Here is a 22,243-nt window from a genome sequence, read left to right as displayed (position 1 = left end):
TAAGTTTTTCTCCAAAAGGCTCACTTTAAAATGTGTGCGGTAAAACATAATCCATTTTGTTTATAGTGATCCCAGTTACCATACCTTTTCAGCAGTGCCCAACGTTTTTCTCAAGTCATGTATTAATCCAGAATTATATTAATTTCAAAATGACTGAGTACAGCTTTTTCTTTTTGTTGCCAGCAGGTGGAGCTTTGCCCTATTGCCCAACGTGACCCATTGCCTCTAAGTGTATTTCCCACATGAATATTATTGATTATTATAATATCCTATTGGACATGCCGCTGCTGTTTGTGAAGCCTATAATTGTAGCGTCTTAATTCGTTTTTAGCGGATGATTCTTCCCCCAAAGTTTAAATAAAAGTGATGTCTACTCTCGTTCAAATAATTCCTTTCCATTCACTGATCCTGCCTCACTCATGCTTCTAACGATTCCTCATTTTTTTTCATCTGCCCTCACACTTTGCCTCCCTACTCACCATCTTTCTGCCAGTCTTGTATACCATTCACCTCTGCATGTTCACATTTTAACCCATCATTTTCCACCTGCATTTTCTTCTTCTCCTTCACCCAGGCTCTGGCAGCAAAGACAGACTGTGTTTGGCCTGCTGATCCTGCTTATCCTCCTCTCCATCGCCTACTGTATTGAAGGAACACACCAGAAGGTGACTGAATACTGTAAATATTTTACAGAGTACATTATAACCTTACTTTGGGTGCTGTTAAGGGGCACCACCTGAACTCAGGTCTTCCAGCTTGTTAGGCTGACATGAATCATAAAGTCTAGGTCTCTATCAGGGAGGGTATGAGGGTAATACATTTTTCTTTCTGTGCTGGTTGCTTGCCTTATAGTGACGCAGTGCACGTTACAGTTCCCTGTAACGTTTTACCACCATAAGACTAATTGCAATACACATACGTACATACAACTGTAGCTCTGGAGTGAGTGGGTGTCTATAATCGAAGGGTTGATGATTTGATCCCTGGATCCTCCTGTCCACAGGTTGAAGTGTCCTTCAGCAAGGGACTCAAGCAGCACTAGCACAACTAAGGTTGAAAAGTGATATTTACTATGTACGTAGGTCCTGCATAGGGACTATTGATTGATTATTGTGCATCTATCCCACATAGTTATTGGCTCAGATAACTGATTGGGATTCTCACCGCCGGAACACAAGTGCATATGAGAGGATATTTTCATGAACATCCTCTCTAACAAGTGTGTGAGTGTGCCGACATCATGTTAGTTTAATTATTAACTTCCTGGAAAGCCCAGTTGTACCTGCTAATCTTTTATGGCCATAGGGCAAACTACTGCAGCTGTGGCTATAAACCACAGCAGACTGTGCTACAGATCTGACTAAAACCCTTCCCCTTTCTTATTTTCCACTTTTTCTATATTTCCTGACATGTGCTGTAGTATTTTGAAACCTTTTGCCATAAAACGTTTTTTCAATGTTATTAAAAGAAGCCTCAGAAGTTGTATAATCAGTTCTCAAAAACTAGACTACACATGGCTGTCACTGCACTTCCCAGCAAAGAGAGAGGCAGTATGTGGTGTTTTTGTTTTGCTGGGTTTCCTGGGAAATGGAGTCTTCGGTCGGAGCCTCCCCCAATCCCCACCACCCCTCTGTCCCCTCCCTTCTTCCCGTAACCCGTAATCTACCCACTGCATGCTTCCTCCTGAAAATGACCTGCCTTGGCTCAAGGGAGGAGGTGTAAACTGAGTGATAGATGGAGTGATAGTGGTGGATATACTGGAGGAAGAGTAGCATAGAGAGGGAGAGAGAGAGAGAGATCGAGAGATCTTGGCTTGCCTTGCCTTACTTTACTAGTTGTGTAAGAGCTGGCTGCCACCAAAAAGAATAATGGTGCTGTTCTTCTGTCAGCGTGCTGAACACTCCTACCCTACGGCTCTGTCCTCTAAACTCAACAACAACCTCTGTCTCTAAAGGTCTCTCTCTCTCTCTCTCTCTCTTCCTCTCCCTCTCTTTCTCTACCACTCACTTGCCCTCACCCACCCTTTTAAGTGCCCTGTGTTCTCTGTTTTGCACACTTTCACTCTTGTACCTTCTCTCACTCTCGTCTCTTTCCCTCCCCTCTTCTCTCTGTGCCCCCCTCTCACTTGTTTTCCTCCCACTCTGTGCATGTGTCTCTGCCATGTGGTTAACCGTCCCTCTTTCTGGCCTCTGTGCAGTATGTGCGCTACATGGAGAAGAAGACGCTGTGGTGCGCCTACTGGGTCGGCCTGGGCATCCTCTCCTCGGTGGGTCTTGGCACCGGCCTGCACACCTTCCTTCTTTACCTGGTAAGAAAATGATTTCTGTGACTCCATGACATGTTGCCTTCCACTTTCACAGTGCAGTTATTTACTTGCCTGTGCATGTTTATGACTGGGCCAAAACTCAAACACAGTGGATGATGGTGGTGCAATGACGCAGGTCTCAAAAGGCTATGTTTATGCTGTTGTTGGATTGTTGCTAAGGCTTTAATAAGAGCATCGTTGAAAGCTTTTGGAGGCTCCCTAGGTATTTGCACATGCATACGTGAGTTAGTATGGGTTTGTGAGTGTGTGCATTTCAGAGTGGGGCGGAGATGAATAGACGCTGTGGTAGTCGCACTGTTTTGACAGACAGTCTAGGAACAATCGCACTCACTGACCCCTCTGACTGAGTGCACATGAGGATGAAAACACCCCCCCCCCCCTCTCTCTCTGAGTTCTTTCTCCTTCCTTTCTCCCTGCTCTCCTACTCCCCACTGTGTTGCTCACTCTCACTTTCTCTTACACTCCCTCCTTTTACTCCTTCTCCTTTTAATGTCCTTCCTCTGCATACAGTCCCCCTATTACTCCCCCCTTTCCTTCCCCCTTCCTCTTTTCAGTTTTTACCCAAACTCTTCTCTGCCTCTGAGTGTTTTTGCTCCGTTTCGAGCGTGGGGAGGCGTTGGATCTCTACTGCTGATCAGATCATGTCCCAAAACATCTGCTTGTCTTCACTGCTCTCCGTCCATCTGTCATCAGGGAGTCCACTGTAGCACTTGTATGCCCTTGCCCAGCAGAGCTGAACTGGAAACTGGAGTGCGTGTCCTCTATTCTGCCGTTTTTTAAAAGCCAAACTATGTTGCTCCCAAATGTAATTTGAGAGTTTTTCGCTACTCTCCTTTAGTGACCCCGCTCACTTTTTCACCAGGTTTTTAATGTAGGATATCGCCATCTAGTGAGCACGGCTGCTACTGCAGCTTGTGGTGTCATTGGGTTCATGACAGAACTTGGTGCTCTTTGCTGGAGCTGCTTTTGTGCATTTTTTATAGAGTTGGACTGATATTGCTTTTTAGAGGCCGATACTAGGGCAGATATTCTGGATTTGAGCTGTTGATAGGCTACTTGATGTTTTGTTGTGGATAGTCAAAAAAATTTCAAAATGTGATGTTATATGCCTCTGGGTATGAAGAATCACACTTTTAAGTATTATGTGTTTCCCACAGAATGGACTTCTGAAACTACATTTAGACTATGAGAGTGCTACAAGCAAATTAAACGTTACAGGCTTTTAGAGACTGACAGACAATAATCTGTTGATGGCAATCCAACTTGTCCACACTGGAACAAAAGATGAATACATTTTTAAATGGTCTGTGGTCAGTGAGGATCATTAATTACTTTCAAGATGTTAAAGACATTGGCTGATTTTTATTTTCTAATAAAAGTGTAGCCTGTTATTAGTCTTATGTATAACTCTTAACTATACATGTTTTTATATAAAGAACCCTGATCTAGTATCTAAATCCGCTCAAACCACAAGTAAGAAGCACAGAACTGACCTCAGAGAATTCTAATTACACGTCAACTTTTTTGTTGATGCTTTGAGATTTTTCAGTGATGTTGTTCATTTCTGGGTTCTGACAGATATTTTTGATTTCCGACAGTAAAAATAGTTTTTAGAATTTCTGTGGTCGGTGAACAGTGGCGAGTACCAGCAGACTCGGGTCAGTGATTGGATTAGATCAGATGTCCCCACATGCAGCTCGACCTTACTGGCACTGTCTTCCTTCCTGTCCATAGGACTTAATAATAAGCTAGAAATGAGAACTAAAGTGGGCCTCGATGTTTACCGGCTCTTGACTTTGATTTACCTCCGTGTCAACATTTGGAAACAACACCACCACAGTTACTCTGTAAGTGGTGTACAAGTGAACCACTAGAGATGTACTCCAGCTGAGGGGAGAAGTGCCACAATTCACTTTTATTTCACAGCTTCTCATCCACTTTATAATTTGGTGAAACACTTTCATTGCATTTTCCTGATTGTGAGGAGCAGAGCTCAAACAATCAGTAAATTAAACAATTTAAGCAATGGTTTAAGCAATGTCTTGCTCTTCTATGAAAGTAAACGGACTTCCGTGTGGTTGTGGACTGCTGGTCGGACAAAACAAGACATCCGAGGAGGAGGTCACCCTGGGCTCTTGTAATAGACATTTTTCAATTTTATTTCTATTTTTGACATTTTACAGACCAAACGACTAATCGAAAAAACAATCTGTAACTGAATAGACGATGACGATCATTGTAAGTTGCAGTCATACCTGATTATTTTGCTCACCATAACAATCTTTCACTGCACCTGGTGTTTGTAACTGAGCCTGTTCATTACTAGTAACAGTCAGTAGAGGGTGCCAGTGGTTTTAAAATGTTGATAAACCCGAGCAGACTTGAATGGAAATACTTCCACATGTAGTATCATTCAATTAATACGAAGTATCAATATTTGTATTCACATAAAGGCTACAGCTGAAGATACATTTATTGTCTCCGTGGCAAATTAAAGAAACTTGACGAGCATAGTGACGTCTGAGAGACTGATGTGACAATCTGTTACCGCTAACAGGTGTTTTGTTGGAAATAAATGACCACACACGTTAACATATTAACAGCACACATCCTTTAGTGGTAGGCGGGACCAAGCTGTGAACATTGTATTATGAGAGTACTGCAGAGCCACCAACAGAGGGGGGGGCAGAGCCAGTAACACATAAACCATCCCAGTCAATGAAACCAGAGCAGAAGTGGCAGCTCTCCTGTTCCCTGACATGGGTGGTTGCTGCCCTGTGTCGACTGTCTGCGTCTTTGTCCCGCTGAGACTGCGGGAGATCATTGTACACGGTCAGGACTGGTTATTGGAGAAAGATAAATCCCTGCAACTCAGGCGTGGAGAAGAAGACAAAAAAAAAAGCACACTTCTTGGCACACCATCAAGTGTATTTTATCCAGCTGCTCTGAGGGAGGAGGTCGTGGGTGGGTGCTTAGAATACAGACCATGAAAATAATAAAATCATGCAGGAGCACTGGAGCGATTTGATTTCTGGGTTGCAGAGGAGAGGATCAGTACACACACTGAGAGTCTTGCACCTGCGCATGCATCTGTCATAATGATTGTGAAGATCGCAATTGTGAGTGGCAATGGCTTTCATCCCCACTTAAGTTTTTAAGTATTGTTTTTCCAGTGACAACTAGTGTCACTGCCCTCCATAAATCCTCTTTTCACTAAGAAGGGGTTAGCGATGAGTGTAACTCTTGAAAGCTTGGGAGTGCTGTAAATATTTTAGAAGGGAGCTCATCTGAGTCATCCACCATTAAATTACTTTCAGTAATGGCTGTTGCCATTAAGTCATTATGGGCAGCATGAAAATTGTTGTGCTCAAAGTTAAATCAACAGCAACAAAGAATTAAAGTCATTATAATAGAAGTTGCTGTTTACATAATAACAACTAGGGTAGTCTTGTTTTCTGTCCGTCCTGGCTTTGAGCTGTTTTTTTAATGGGAGGTGTACATGTTGTGTCTCTCTGGGAGCTTGAGTTTTAGCAGCTACTGGGGGAAAAACAAAAGCAATTCTATAAGATTACAAACCTTGTTTGTAGTGTGTTTATAACTCGTGATTTACAGTGCCCTGTCTTTCAAAAAATAAACCAGTGGCCTATCTAAATAGTGGAACATGCCATAGTTTTCTATATTCAGTTTCTTTTAGGTTTGCTAAATTATAGGTTGCAGAGGAGGTTTGTGTAGAATATACAGATTTCCCCCAGCAAACCCCCTAAAATTGAATTTTGGCTGTTGACAATTACCAGGTGCACAGCTTTAATTAGCCCCAACTATTGCTGTAAGTGCTGAGCAGGTTGGAGAGTGTAGCTTCCAAACACTGTCCCTGCATTGTTGTTAATATCACACTCACACACACTCTGCTGCTCAGGTTCTTAAAGTTCTCCCGCTCATATGCCGTTACACAGTTAAGTGCAGTCCGCCCACACACTCGCAGTCTGACAAGAACATGTGGGTGAGGGAAACTCGGTCACGGCATGGCATGGTATTGGACAAAGGGCTGGTGTGTGTGTGTGTGTGTGGAACACTACCCCTCACTCACCTGACCATTGTGTGGCTTTTACAGTGACGAGCTTTGCTGCAACCCCAGAAACAAACAATGGGGTACCGTCACGTTTGCATAAACAGAAACCTAGTTGCTTTGTTTGAGTTGTGACTCACACAGTCGTGCGGGTCGGTATGACCTGTACTAAATTTTCCACTACTCATAAAGGTCACGTGACAAGTGTTGATTAGAGAGGTGTTTATGACCGCAAAGCTGATAGTGCTCCAGGTCGGCTTTTTAGAAAGTGTTGAATTTACTCTGATGGGTGTGGATTTACTGGATATATAAACATTATTCATTCAGAATTTTCTTGACTTTGTTGTACGTTCCTTCTGTGACAAACATGACTCAACAAAGTCGCTCCTCTGTTCACCAAAGGGAGAATTGATACCGTGCATGCATGTTACCCGGATCATGAGTGACGCATCAGGATCATGTTCAGTTTCTTTGAAAAGCTCCTCTTGAGTCACCACTGGCGGCCAGTAACGGATCTCTCTCTTTAACTTAAACACCTCTTAAATTCAATCTGTAGCCATTCTTTTTTAACTACATCTAGATAGTGTGTCAGAACTTTATCTCTTGGATTTGATGCTTCCACTACTGAACGGGCAATATTACTTATGTGCCGTGAAGATACGTTGGTTGGGAATTTTACACTAGTAAGTTATGGATCTGCAGCTGCTTGTGAGGGGAATCTAACTTTCGGTTGTATTTTATTTTTTTATTAGAATAGAAGAATAGAATAGAAATATACTTTATTCATCCCCAAGGGGAAATTTGTCCAAATTAAAGCTTTATTTAGCCAAGATAATTCCATAGAGATTTTGACGTCAATTTACAGGGCGGTCCTGGCCATGATGGCACAAATAACAGACTTTAAACAAAACAGCAAATTACACCCACCAAAGAATTGTCATTTAGTGTCATGACAAGAACATTCAGTGGTCAGATTATCCTTAATCCTGTTTTTAAAATCTTAAATTTAATTTGTGTCTGTAGCTCAAACCAAGATGAGGGTCCAAAAACATTTAAAGTGCTTTCACCAAAAACTGTGCGGGTTCTATGAATGACATACTTAATTTGTCCGCATGATTGGAGGTTGTACTAATGTTTAATTCTACGGTTGTAGAAGGAAGACAAACCAACTCTTTCGTACAAACTGAAATGATGTGTGCGTAAACCCGAATCTGAGACAAATTGTAACGCAGCATGAAACACTGAATCTAACTTTTTCAAGGGAGATGGACTTGCATGCATATATGAAATACTACCACAGTCAATTGCTGACAGAAGTGTCACTTGTTTCCTTGCAGCAAAATAAAAACAGCATTTGTGTCCGTAGTAGAAACCTAAATAATAATGAGATATGATATAAATAATGATATATTTAAAGACACAATATGATGTGTAAAGGACAGATTGTCTAAGAAAACAAAGTCCAAGTATGTGTAAGTTGAGACTTGTTTAATCACCTTATTTTTTACAATGACAATTTGATGCCCATCATCACACCAAAAAACAAAACGAGGATAAATAACAGCACAAATGCTTTCATCTATGGCTTTTAATTAATTCCTCTTCTTCTTCATAAGGCTGGAGACATGGATCCTACTGTCCAAACGTCTTGTGACTTACTCATCTTCACCACACTCCTTCCAAGATAAATGCCAGAGAGATGTGTGTGTGTGTGTGTGTGTGTGTGTGTGTGTGTGTGTGTGTGTGTGTGTGTGTGTGTGTTTCTATTGGCATCTAAATCTGAACTGTCACACCTCAGCCATCCAAAGCATGCGTCTGTCTGTCTCTGTCTTGGAGGCCCCAGGAGTCCTGTTTAAACCAAGCACAATAACTATTTGATCTGAAAGACATTCACTCACAAACACTCACTCTCTCACACACACACACACACACACACACACACACACACACACACACACACACACACACACACACACACACACAGCCCACAGGAAGCAAATCCCGGGCCAAAGTGGGCTTAGTGTGCAGCCAGTCTGGAATGGCACCAACATCTCTGCCAGAACAAGCCAAACCTGACCAGATCAAACCAGAGTGGTCCTGGCAGACTGCAAGTGTTAAGGTTAAGGTCACCCGAGGCTTTTCTGTTCCCCGTCACACCATCACACACCCTCAGGTGGTCTGTGTAGGGGTCGCTGCTTTCGGCCCCTTATGATCATGGCTGACATTCTATGGGGACCAACATTTTGTTTCGCTGCTAGTTATAGTCGTCCAAATGAAACCCACTCAAAGAAGCAATGTACACCCATTGCATTCATAGCATCATTAAACTTAAACATAAAGTAAGATTTTTAGAGTTCAACAAAAGACACGTTTTCCCATTGTAATCTGTTGGAAATAGATTATTTTTATATTTTATATTATTAGAAAATGTGATGTCATGTGATCTATGTTTTATGCTTATTTTACATTGTCAATATGTAACTATATATTAAGTACAATGCAGGTTTATTTAACTGCATATTGGAGTGTTTTTAAGTTGTGTTCTTTGCACATCTGAACAGGTAGTTTCCTGTTCAGATAAGGTTACCAGAAGAAAAGACTAGCTGGCTGTGAGAACAAGTTTTATCAGTAATTACTCATTTGAACTCTTACTCAGTTAAGTCATTGCAAATAAACACAACATGGTTCAATTTAGTTTTACATTCAACATGTGTACAGTGAGGTTATCGAATTTGCCACTGTAAGTCCCGAACTTGTACAATAAGCATAAAGTCAGTTTGGATCAAAATGAAAGTATTATCTTTCGAGTGTCTAATCCAGCGCTCAGTGGGGGTCAGATTGTTTGAGTCTGTCTGCCAGTCAGGGGGAGGTTTCTGAACATGGAGTCATATGGTGAAACCACATGGATAAATCACTGGGACCAGCCCCTCAAACCTCCAGCATCTCACAGTCAAAGAGAGTGTGTGTGTGTGTGTGTGGTTTCTTACCACCCCCTCCTCTCTGTCTCTGCTCCATCACTGGCCTAAGTCTTGCGTTCTCTTACCTCCCTCAGAGATCCTGACCAGGGCTTCTTCATAACGAACGAACCTCTTATGTGTGTCCTGCTTTGCCTCCAGCACAGTCTCCCACTGTAAGAAGTGGTTAACAGGTTGTGCTAGCCGGACCATGTCTAATTAGCTTAAATGGCTCTTGACAACCACAGCGACCTGTTAATGACTGGACCGTCCTGTGGTCTTAGTCACTGAGAACTGGTCTGTTTCTGGTCACCCATTAACGGCTGGTTTGAGGCTTCGGAAGCAACTACATTTGCCACCATGAACTAACAAGAGGAGTACATGCCTCCAGGTGGCTGGTGACAGGGACGATTATGGACTGCATCTGCTCGGGTCTCATGATTACAAACAATGAATTCAGGTTTGTACAAGTTCCCAACGCATTTTTTGGTAAATTTGGTAATTAAAATGTAGCCCAATACAGATTTATATTGGGAGACCATGCAGGGACACATACCAGTGTTTTTTAAATGTATTTCTAATCTACAGCTCACACTGAATCTGACTGTCATGTGCCTTTTCTCCCAAATGTTAGGGATGCTCCAATCCGACTTTTTCAGCCTAAATACAGTCAATGTAACAAATAAATGCATTAATATAAATGTATCATCTTGTTATAAACAATCTGATAATAAATCGTACACCAGCAACTTGGTAAAAAAAACTTCAAAATGAACAGGAATTACAATTCAAGTGTAAACCTTTTTAATGCAGCAACATGGCCAAAACTTAAACAGGAATTATAAATCCAGTATGTGTGTGTATGTATGTGTATATATATATACATATACATATATCACGTTGAACAATTAAAGACTATTATAACAATTTCTGGATCTTAACATTCTGTAACGCAATGGCTTGAGTCCTCTCACTGAACACTGAATTGAAAAGAAGTAGAGACAAAACACAGGCCTCAATAAACGGTAACTGTGGCATTGCATTACACAAAACCTTGTTTGTGTGAAAATGCGTCACAATTGTAATGTTTTCAATCGAGGAATTTAATCATGATTAAAAGAAAAACAACACACCTGCATTTTGCTTTTTTTTGTGTGTATGTATTTATGTCCTTTTTTCCATGAAACTTTTATTTGAACTTTTTATTTAAAAATGATTGCACTGGATCCCTCGGACTAAAGAAGGTGTGAGACAGTCTGTGTCAGTGGCTCATCCCAGCAGCAGCTATTGGCCAACCAGCTTTCACTTCCTCCTTCAGTGGGCACACTGATGCATACTTTGCTCATGTTGCAGCACTGAGAGGAAGCTCCGTCACACTCATGTGCTTTAGCAACTGCCGTGCTCGTAGCCAATCCCTCACTTGTCCATGATCGGTAAAGGAACAATTTACTGCACATAAAAAGTAATTTGTTATCAGTTTACCCCCATCAGGTCAAACTCCACTACAATTATCAAATGTAACCCAACACCTTTTTTTATGCTTTCTTAAGGAGCTACAAAACGTGACCCTATTATTGTTTTGCAACAGGGCTGATAGAGAATGGGTAGGGCTTCAGGGCCATGTGTACTTTTCAAAAGTTGTGCTGTTATTCAGTGTTAGTCACCAAAAAGCAAAACGGTTTAACGAATGTGTTGAATGCATTTCCTTATTAATAAAACATTTGCAAATCAATCATTGCTTCATTTTTCCACGCTAACGTCACCAACTAGCAGAATAAGGCAAACCGGCGGTGGGAACTTGTATTGCATCTTCTGTGCACACACAATGCTCCTTTGCACTAATAGTGGTGAAACACTCCACAGGGTAGCTTTCACTGAAGCGCCATGCAGATGGGATTAGTGTTACAGAGGGAGACAGGGAATCAAATATTCACTTTGCTCTTCTGTTGAACTTATCGTTCTGAAAAACATTTTAACCATCAAGAAATAGCAGGTCTGTAGTAGACCTTGACATTCCACATGACTACCTATTAATATCTACCTGTAGCTGACTTTATAACAGGCCATTTAATGAGCTTTGGCTCTGCGAATGGCTTTCATATTTTTCCGTCCCTTTATTGGTTCTCAAATAGGCCTATGTGTTGGTGTTGACATCTTCTTGTCAATGGTTTAGCAAAACCATTTTTTATTTCCTCTATTGTCGCACACAATTTCACTCTGAGCTGATAATACATTTTTAAAAACTCCACTTTGGAATACAAGGATGTCGCTCAGGATGTCAATTGAATTACAGGAGGACCAGAGAGTTAGTGATGGTATGTTGTCCACACACACACACACACACACACACACACACACACACACACACACACAGACAGAGTCTTTATTATCAGATCCAAACTACGTGTGTCTTCCCAGATTCTGTGTGGATGTACTCACATCGAGGAGTGGGGATCACACTCATTCTGGAGGCCAGGCGTTGGTTTCTGCAGGTCGCCACAGGAATGCCAGCACTGTGCCTCCATTGTGGACCCCATCGGGTCAGAAACAGCAACTTTGTGCCCCTGTCAGCACCGATGTGTATTTTAGTGGCTTCAAACATCGTCAACATTTGGCAAATCTCAAATTAAACACAGTTAGCAGTTGGAATAGTTATTTTAGCACGCACACAAACCCTCACCACTGCTTTGTTTATAGTAAACAGTAAATGGTGTATGAGAATGAACAATGGTCTCTTTCAGAGATGGAAAAAAATAGACTTCCTCCACTGTGTAGTTTATATTTTTTCCCTTATATTAATCATTATCTATATCTTTTTAGGCATGTGTGTGTGTCCTAAAGTCAGAAACAAAATGAGACAGGGCAGCTACCTGGATGTTGTAGGCTGGGCTGCAGATTAATGGTGAGTCACCTGGACAACATAAGAGGACTCGGCTTTTGTGTAAGGTGAGAAGCAGTGACACAGCATGAGAGAGAGAGAGAGAGAGAGAGAGAGAGAGAGAGAGAGAGAGCGAGCAGGTACTCGGAGTCACGCAATGCTCTCTGTTGGCAGGCTGTCTGTGTGTTTTTGGTAAACACACATTACCTGAGATAGACTTGGAAGATGTGAGCAAGATGAATATTGTGTTTCTTGGCCACAAACATTCTGCTTGAGGTGTGTGTGTGTGTGTGTGTGTGTGTGTGTGTCTATATGTCAGGGCAGTGTGATCCCACTTGAGAGTCATTGGGGAGGATGTGAGGCTGGGGAGTATCACGTCTGACTGGGTCAGTGCTGGGAGTTTCTTGACTTCTCCCTCTGGGTCACTAAAGATTTTCCAAAGATATGTCTTCTGCTTTAGTAAGAAAATGTATGTGAACAAGCATCAGCAAAGATCAACATCAGCTTTTTTAAAATAATTTATGTAAACGTGACTGTGATGCTTACTAATACTGTTTATTTAAAAACGAATCTGTATCATCTAAAAGGAGTGCATTTTTCCTGGAGAAGGCATTGCTGTTTCCTGTTGCCTCACACGCCACTGTCGTGCCCTTCCTCGTCCCGTCCCGTCCCGTCCTGTCCTGCTTTGTCCCATGCGGCTCCGGAAGTTATAGCCCCACCCCGGGTTTGCTACATTGCGTAATGCCAAACTGCCCCTGTGCGTCACTGGGAGCACCCATTCTTGCACACATACGCATGAGTGTAAACACATAGAATAGACAGAGTACACAGGGCCCGCTTAAATCGGTCCACTCTGTGGATCTCCTTTATTTGAAGGGATCACACGAGTGTTCCTCACTTGTTTGATAATCTCCGTCATCTCAGTTCCATCTAGATCATTGTTCAGTGTGTAACATGCGTTCTTACAAATGCAAAGTTACGTCACCTTTTCTTCCTGGCCGGATCCTGTTCAGTGTAAAACTTAATCAAACATTGTGCATAACGTTAATGTTATAAACCTTATTGTCGTAGCGAGTCGGTGTAGAACGGCCGGCGGCTATTTGAACAAATAGTTCCTTGTTCCTCTCAGACAACAGACTTTGATGAGTGAACTTACGCTGCAGGAATAGCTTAGTTTTCACAGCAATTGTTGTAGTTTTAAATAGGAAATTGAATTACCCTTTAAAACAGGTGTCCTACATGAATTCACCCATCAGAACATGTGTGATAAGAGAAATTCAGCCTTTGTATGATAAATTATTTAATGAGGAATTCCTCATGTTTGTAATAATGGAGGTGCAATTAGAGAAAGGAGACTGCTGGTACTTTTTTTTCAAAATGCCAGAGGCGTGTTGAAATGGAGATCTTGTTCACTTTGGTATTTCTGTGTAATTGAGTTTAATTGTGAGTGTGACCTCACTCGGCTGTATTGTGGATATTGGGATGACTTGTTTTAGGGTTTGAACAAAAACACAAAGCTGGCCGCTAAGTCAACTTTCACTACACACCAGAAATCCAACCTGCACCTCTCTTCCTTCCTTTGACTCCTATGTTTTCTCACTGGAAGCGTAATTGAAGTGAGTAAATACACAAGAGCCAGAAATGTAAACCAGACCAGGCCCTATCAAAGACTGCCGGTCCTTAATTAAGTATGCTAATGTATGATTCTTACAACAGAAGCAGTCAAACATTAATAAGCTCAGTCTGAAAAGAGTCTGTATTGAGAGCCTGCTTCTTTTTCTTCATTATTTATTGCCCTCCTGTGGGCGGACGGCTGCACTCGGTCGTTCGTGTATGGTATATAAGGTGTGGAGAATCATCTCCTGTGTTCATAAAACAATACGTATTCTTCAGTTGTTGTTCTTGACATCTCTTTGAGGCGCATTTGTTTGAGTGAGTGAGTATACAGATGGTGTGTGTGGTGAGTGTGTGTACACCAAAGGCTTTCTACACCCCAGCTTTCGTTTCCATCCTTGATTGTTTCCACCCGGGGCCCTCCACTCTTTATCCGTTGACACTTCTCCCGTAGCCTTTAAACAGCATGAAGCAGCGAAACGCTTCAGCTTAACCAAAGTTGCATTTTTTCCTCCATTTCCTGATGGCCTATTTAACTCCTACAGAAAGGAAAGCAGAAGGCACATCCACTCTATATGCTAGTTTGGTTTGAAAGTCAGAGCGTTACACTGCTGTAGTAACAACAGGAGACGCAGCCTAGATACTGGCCCACATGTAACTGTCCTCATGTTATCAATCAGTATTTGACTCACATCTGTGACTTTCTCCTTATGCTAAGGGTTCTTCCTCTGACTCAAAACTACTTCCAACAGGTGGATTCACAACTCCCACTCATTGTTCACTCGTTTCTCCTTTTCTTTTCATCTTCCTCTCCCTCTGCCTGTGTCTTTGTCTTTCTCTATTTCTCAGGGACCACACATAGCATCGGTGACCTTGGCAGCCTATGAATGTGGCTCGGTGGATTTCCCCGAACCGCCCTATCCGGACCAAATAGTCTGTCCCCAGCCGAAAGCACCAGCACCAGACTCTGATGCTGAGCGAGTGGGCGTGGAGGCCGCGGGGGCGGACGGGTTGGTGGGGTCAGCTGTCATCCAGGGAAGCATCTCTCTCTGGACCATCATCTCCAAAGTCCGCCTCGAAGCTTGTATGTGGGTGAGTGGCTGTCACACACCAGCTGTGCATACTGCAGGCATCTGAACAGAGCTAAGCTTTTATGAACATTTCTCATGGCTCAGTTTTAGTCGCAGCTTGGATTGACCTTGCACACCCGCCACAGCTTTGACCAGTATTCCGAGTGTGTGCTTTGAAATATTGTTGCAGTCAGGTGAAAACCTCATATCTCCCAAATGTCAGTTTTTCAGGCACTAAGAAAAACAGTCTTGTTTTCACATTGACCACCATGCATTTTTGAATTTATCCAGTGGGTTTTGAAAGGTGTCATTAGAAACATGAAAGCTACCAAAACTGAAAGGGCATCGTCAAACTATACACGCCAAGGACCCCAAATTAGGTGCAGAAGTCAGACCATCAGTTTTTTCTTAGTTATCATTTATTTTGTATGCTGTGGTGTGTAAGTAGTAGTATGACTTGGCCATTCTTGTGTATTCTCTGTCTCTGTTAACATCGTAATACAAAGAAATATTTTAATCTTTTAGATCTCCCTTTGACTATGTGAAAGTCTCTGTGGTCCTTGCACCCTATTTCAAGAATCCCTGTCGACTACTTGTTCATTTCTTGCAGTATCTCCACTAATAAAGGCTCGAGCTTTAAATGATTAAAATTTGCATCAAACTGTGCATGCAAATGTATTCATTGACAACTCATTTGCTTGGAAACCCCCAGCTTCTTACCATGACTTTTCCCTCATACAATGTTAGTGGTTTCACACCTCTAACCAGCCTGGTGGCTGCTGAGAAAGATGAAATATTTTGTCAATATACCACCTTTTTTTAACCACAGAAACATTTAACCAATTTATAGCAGAAATATATAAAAATGACATTGTTTGTTTCTGTTCTTGGAGCTAGACACACACAAACATCCTTCTGTAGTTACATTTAGACCGGGGCTGTGGTGGTTTATCATTGACTCACACATGTCTCGGAGTTGCCATGAAACCGCTGACAATGGCCTGTGCTGCTATGTCTCTCTCACACACACACACGCACACACACCAACACCAAAAAGCACAAGAACAGACATGTGCCACAGTGATCTATATGTCACACTCCACTACAGACTTCTCAGTAACTACAGTATCTTTTTATGTCCACTGTTACCGGCAGTTAACTTTTTCATGAGAAAGGCAGAACTGCCAAACACTGAGAAAAGAGAACTTGGTCGCTGACACGCGATATGACTTTTATGATTCTTTATCTGTTTCCCCTGTTCTGCATAATGTGGAAGAGAGGGGGAAATACAGTTCCTCCACTGCCTCACCAGAAGCTGCACGGGAACCAGAAAGGCTTTTCACAGCCTGCTCTCCACTGTGATTGCCCCCCAGGCTTCCTTATTGCTTGTGATACATTAAATTACATACACACTTACAAATGCAAAATTGGAAATTGCACACATACACATCTAATAAAGACATTTTAGGTTTCAACTGAATAATCATTTCAATACACATTTGCACTACAATACTGGGTAAAGGCCTTTTAATTGATGGTACTCATTCACTACCCTCTAACCCTAGCATTAACCATTTCTTTACATGCTAAGCTAAATATTAATAATAAACTAATATCAAAGAATGATTCTGTCGTTAATTATACTGTGATCCTTAGCTTTCACATCTTATAATGTCTTTATATCGTTATATGAGACACACTCCCTCGTAATACATCTTTCATTTAGTGTGTGTGTGCAGGCACACCGATCCTGTATGTCAGAAAAGTGTTTGATTTGCTGACACACTATGTTAATTTTTCTGGCTTCAAACTGGAGTTACATTTTCTCTGAGCCAAGCTGCAGCCACACCAGCAGCAGCACCATGCTCTGAGGTGTGATATAGGAGTGTGTGCGTGTGTGCATGCCACCCAATCCTCTTGTATTTACCATGCGATACCCACCACGCAGTCACCACCACACCCATGTAACCTCAGCCAGGCATGGCCTCGGCCTCGGCTTGTCAGCTCTATAGCTAGAGACACCTGTTGCGCCCACAGTTTCAAAGCGCCCACGCCAGCATTCCTCCTCCTCCCGCCAGCCTCCCATCTTCTGGATCAACTGGTGATGAGACATTCCCCTCCCCAGCACCTCTTCTTCTCCTCCTCTCTCCTTTCTCTTTATCTTTGTCGCTTTGTCTGTTCCCTCTTGAAGCCTCTCTGTCCACTACTGCAGCTCCGTTAAGTGCTGCACTTCAAACACCACCACTGTGCAGGTGGACGCCTTTCAGTGCCCCCAACACAAACACACACAGACGCACGCACGCTCACAAACAGAGGCACAGCTATTGAATGGAGCAGCTGCCAGGGAGATTAGGGCACGTCTCCATTATAAAAAAGAAACTGGCAGATTTCATCAAAGACGGCAGTGTTAACAAGAGAACAGGGTGTCCAGATTAAAAATGCAGTCTGCCAGTATTTGGGGTAGCACCGCCTCCTGAGAATGATTGTTTGGGCTTGTTGTCGCTGCCATGGTTGCTAACTACCCACTAATCATTTTCTGGCTCAGCAATCCAGCTACATACAAGTAATGTGGCTGTGATTAGTTAGTTATGTTCTAGGAGAGAGATTGGAGCTGTGATTCGGTGTGTGTTCCACCTAAACAACTAAATTACATTTATTTAATTTATTTTTAGGATGTTAGGCATGTGTTGGGGCTTGAAATGATCCATATGCCATCTGTAATTGTAGCTTACACCGACTGTATCCTTAGCATCTTCTATCAACCCCCTTGCACCCCTACTCTCCCCCTGTGCCTGGAAACATTAAAGTAATGAGCTGTGAGCAACTCCAAAAACACTGCATTTCTTGGCGGCTGTTTTCATTGTGCTAATTAAGTCTGTAGCCCTCACCCCCTCACCCTCTCCTCATGTTTTGGCGGTATGAACTTGTTGAACCGACCAAGTGCTGAGGATTTATTTCCCTCAAATCACTTCCGCTTTCTTCCTGTTAAGCCCCTCTCAATCACACAGGCTCGCTTTAAAGCTACTATATAGCTCCTTTTGGCTGTCAGATATTGATATCTTGGTTCCTTTAGACCCCCTGGGCTTGTTCGCACTCCTTAAATTCTCCAGAAACACTGCATTCCACATGTCCAAAGTAGATTTGAGCAGAGCAGTTAGCGGTGCAGTGTGTTGATATGCTGTTTAAAAGTTGCATCTGGTTTTCCACCTTCCCTGGGCCTGTGTTTTATGTATCCATGATCGCTGAATAATCGGTGGGATTTTCGTCCTCGTAAATTCTTTCCGTTTTATTCCCATTAGGTGCTCTGATCACACAAGCCCAGACGTACAGCAGCGCAAGCTCCATTGGATAGTGAATATTGATATTACACAGGAACTATGGTAACGTGGTTGATATCATAATTAGCATGGTATTTGGAGAAATATAGCAGTTTTACAACTAAACTACTCTAATAATAAATAATAAATGCATAATAAACAATATATATTTCAGCAATACAATCAGCCACAGCATCTAAATGCAATTTAATACAATTCAGACCAATAAAAGCCTGTACTGTACATAACAACTAAAATCTCTCTTTCTTAAAATGTTAAATTCAGATTTATTGACATGTTGGGACAGAAGCCTGTGTTTCCAAAACAGTATACAGAAGCACATAACACCAGGGAGTGCTGTAAACAGTGAACTTTGAAAGGCTGAGCAGCAGTAATTAACAAACTCCATGTGTGTGTCTGTGTTTCTGTTTGAGCAGGGTGCCGGTACAGCGATAGGAGAGCTTCCTCCATACTTCATGGCCCGGGCGGCACGGCTGTCCGGCGCCGAGCCCGATGACGAGGACTACCAGAGGTTTGAGGAGATTCTGGACCAGACCCAGTCTGCACAGGTGACACACTGCTCCCTGCTTCATCTTCAGTCCCTTCATCCCCCTCTGTTATCTAACCCCCCCCCCCGCACCTTCCTCCTTCTCCCTCTAACCCCACAGTACTCATCTTGTAAAGCTATAACTTTTACATCTACCTGATCAATTCATTCTCTCCCCTCTGCTCTTTTGCACTTGCATTCATTGCCCTTCTACCATTTCATTTCTAATTCCTCCGTTATTGGTGTTGATCTTTTTTTAGTTTAGATATTTTTAAAATTGGCCAATGCAAAGTCCCTGAAGTGAAATTTGGTGTGCCAGATTCCCACATTGTACCCTGTGTGTGTGTGTGTGTGTGTGTGTGTGTGTGTGTGTGTGTGTGTGTGTGTGTGTGTGTGTGTGTGTGTGTGTGTGTGTGTGTGTGTGTGTGTGTGTTGACCACTGAACAAGCCCCACCTTCCCACAGCGGGAATGAAGTGCTTTCACAACAATGTGACTATGAGAACAGCAATGATGCACTTGAGTGAAATGTTCCTGCCATTTCCGTTCGTTTTGAAATCCCCTGTAATAAAAAGTTCTCATATCAAACAACCCTGCAAATGTTTCAACAATGCCTAACAGCTCTTTGTAAATATTTATTTTTCCACCCCACTTGTGATTATGAATGGAGGAGGAATGAAGGGAAACATGCGTGTAGGTTTGAAAAGGCTTTTCATCAGACCTGTCTGTCCTGATTGTCTTCATCCTTTAGGAATGCTGTTGTTTCTCCAACAGTGCGGGTCAAACAGTCAGACAGGTCAAGTGCAGAAAAACAACTTCATCCATTAATGGTTTTGAACTTTACAGCGCTGTCATTTACTCTTGTATTTGTAAATAAACTGTAGCAGACTTTTCCAGACTGTTAGGAAATAAATCCAGTTTTTTTTTAATGAGGGTATCCCAGATGTGGGATTACAGAGTGATTCAGAGGAGCGTTCATTTTGTTTCTCGTATTAATTTCACTTTTCAGCATGCAGACAGGATGAGTAACAGTAAAGCCATAGTTTAGATGTGAATCATTCAGTGCTTGCCAGCTGTCTTTGATAATGCAGTAAGCCTGAAAAGTGTGTCTCTGGTCACTAGAAGAAGAAATTCCCCAAACTATATTAAGTCATTAATTCAAATGTAGCCACGGTTTCCAGAACATATGGAATAGTTACTGTGTATGTCACAAAAATGTATTTCAAATGTATTTCACTCATCCCAATTTGACAAATTATTAAAAAAAGTCCTCTAATGTGTTTTATTTTCACCACTATTGTCTCTATTGTCACTATTGGTTCTCTCCCTTTCGTCTCTCCCAGATCAACCTGCTTAGGAACCTCTGCAATTAATGTCTTGTTAAAGAATGTGTCACCAATGCTCAATCACTGGTGTCACTACATTTATTTTGCCTTTGGCTAGGTCACATACTTACAAAACTCACTCCCTTACTTTGTAGACATTGGTCCAAACAGCATGTTTAGCTTTAATAAAACTGTTTTTCAAAGTATACAGTTCAACATTTAAAAAAAATAATAAAAGCATGTGAATCCCTAAAAGCATTGAATACTCATAAAGGATGCATTGAGCACTGTAGATGTGCTGTATGTGTGTAAGTTGAGTGTTGTTCTTCTAAAGATAAATATTGCATCAACCAATTTTTCATTCATTATCAGCATAGTTTAGCTGACTCCCAGCACGCAAACTGAAGAGACCTTTTGAGACACTGATACTGAAACAATTTGGAGGAAGTCACAAGAAAACGTGGCGAGAAGAATCCGTGCTGATGGTTATCAAAGGGCAGGGGAGCAGCACCTGCTGAAAGTTCCACTGTTACTAATGCTGTGGACAGCTGGGCAGGTTGGCACCAACAGCAGTCCTGGTGTTCGGACCACATGTTTGAGACTGGAGCGCTGACATCACCTACTGATATAGTGGCGCTTTCCACCAAAACTGCCAGAAAAGAGTAGAGGCGGTGGAAGAGCGTGACAAACAGGCGGCGTGGGGGGAGAGGAGATTTTGTCTAAATGATCGTCTCAACATCGAAGAGCTTCGGCGTGTCTTTATCCAAACAAACGAACAGTGTGATGCAGGAGGAGCATCGCCTGTTTGTCTCGCATCCTTGCGAGTGCAGATTAGAAGTGACGCTGCGTGCAGCTCTCAGGACACAGCCTCAGTCTCGCGCTCTCTCTCTCTCTCTCTGACATTGTTTCTTTTTCTGTCCCTCTCTTCTCTTATTCTTTCTCACGCACTCCGTGAGTCTCCCACTGTGCATTGCTCTCTCTCTCTCTCTCTCTCTCTCTCTCTCTCTCTCTCTCTCTCTCTCTCTCTCTCTCTGATGATATCTGGCAGCCGTGTGTATGTATGTATGTAATGTGTGCTCGTGTGATTGGACAGCATCTGGAGGCAGGTTGCGATCACCAGAGAGGACCTGCCACATACGGAAACATTTTTTCTCTCACCAGGGCTTTTACCATTACTCGGATGTTCTCAGGGTTCCCTCTTCCGCTCAAGGAGATCCCGCAACACCTCTCTGATTTACCCTTTTTTCACCTTTTAAGGTGGACACGGATGCGTTCATCTGCAATGGATTTGTGTCAGAGGTTTTGATTGAAAGCTGGAAATCAGTAGTAGTAGTAGGCCAAAGTGGAAACAGACTCCACTGGGATTGGATTGGAGAAACTGTGGTATCGTTGGATCGTTTTGTATCAGAGTGGAAGTGGTTAAATTTTGTCCTCAAGGATGTTACCCCTTCAACCCTACCCCCCTCCAAACACACACACACACACATGCACTCCACCCTGTGGCAGCAGAGCTGGATTGAGATGCTGACTTCGTGCCCTCCGCTCAAGTCACAGAGGCTTGTAGGTGCCAGAGCTTTGATTTAAACCCCGTGGTATTTCTCCCATCTTGCACGTGCCAACTTCCTGCCACAAGTGCACGTGATGCACGGCAGCAGAGCACTCTGGGTTTTTTTTCTCATTCATTCAACAGAGCTATTCAAAAATAATGAAGTCATGCCTTCTCTAACAGCTCCAGACGCTGATGTCATGAACATCAGCTTTTTTCCCCTCTTAAATCTTAAGCTCAGTGCGAGAGCGCCCGGTGCGCTGCAGAGGAATCCTCCGTATCGACACAGACCATCTCGGAGGATCCTGCAAGGACCGAGTCCATGCTTGTAACTTGATAATGTAGTTATTTCCTGGCTTGTGTTCTTTTTTTACATCCGGCACGGAAGGGGTTAACAGGCTGTGAATTCTTGATTGCCAACTCCCAGGATTGTATCTCCTGTAACTCAAATCAGGGCCATCTGCGCTGGGCGTATGCCTGCCTGCCTTCCCCCCTGGCCTACTGCACTCAAAGGCTCTCTGTGCTGTGGTTTGCCCGGCCCCGTCACGTGACTTCTCTGAAAATGCCCCCTCCCTCCTCCTCCCTCTTTATTTCCAGTAAAC

The 22,243-nt window shown here is 42.6% G+C and overlaps 1 protein-coding gene across 1 annotated transcript in view; it reads left to right on the top strand.

Annotated features, from left to right (window-relative positions):
* LOC142960487 (vacuole membrane protein 1-like) overlaps nt 1–22,243 on the top strand; it is a 53,046-nt gene that overhangs the window by 5,416 nt on the left and 25,387 nt on the right. Inside the window, exons 4-7 of the mRNA XM_076102339.1 lie at nt 575–665; nt 2,198–2,308; nt 14,688–14,930; nt 18,663–18,794. Of these exons, the coding sequence (XP_075958454.1) occupies nt 575–665; nt 2,198–2,308; nt 14,688–14,930; nt 18,663–18,794 (577 nt within the window). The remainder of the gene's footprint in view (nt 1–574; nt 666–2,197; nt 2,309–14,687; nt 14,931–18,662; nt 18,795–22,243) is intronic.

The sequence above is a fragment of the Anarhichas minor genome, unplaced genomic scaffold, assembly GCF_050575085.1.
Source record: "Anarhichas minor isolate MPS153535 unplaced genomic scaffold, ASM5057508v1 ptg000027l, whole genome shotgun sequence".
Classification (NCBI taxonomy): domain Eukaryota; kingdom Metazoa; phylum Chordata; class Actinopteri; order Perciformes; family Anarhichadidae; genus Anarhichas; species Anarhichas minor.
This window is presented reverse-complemented; position numbering and strand designations above follow the sequence as displayed.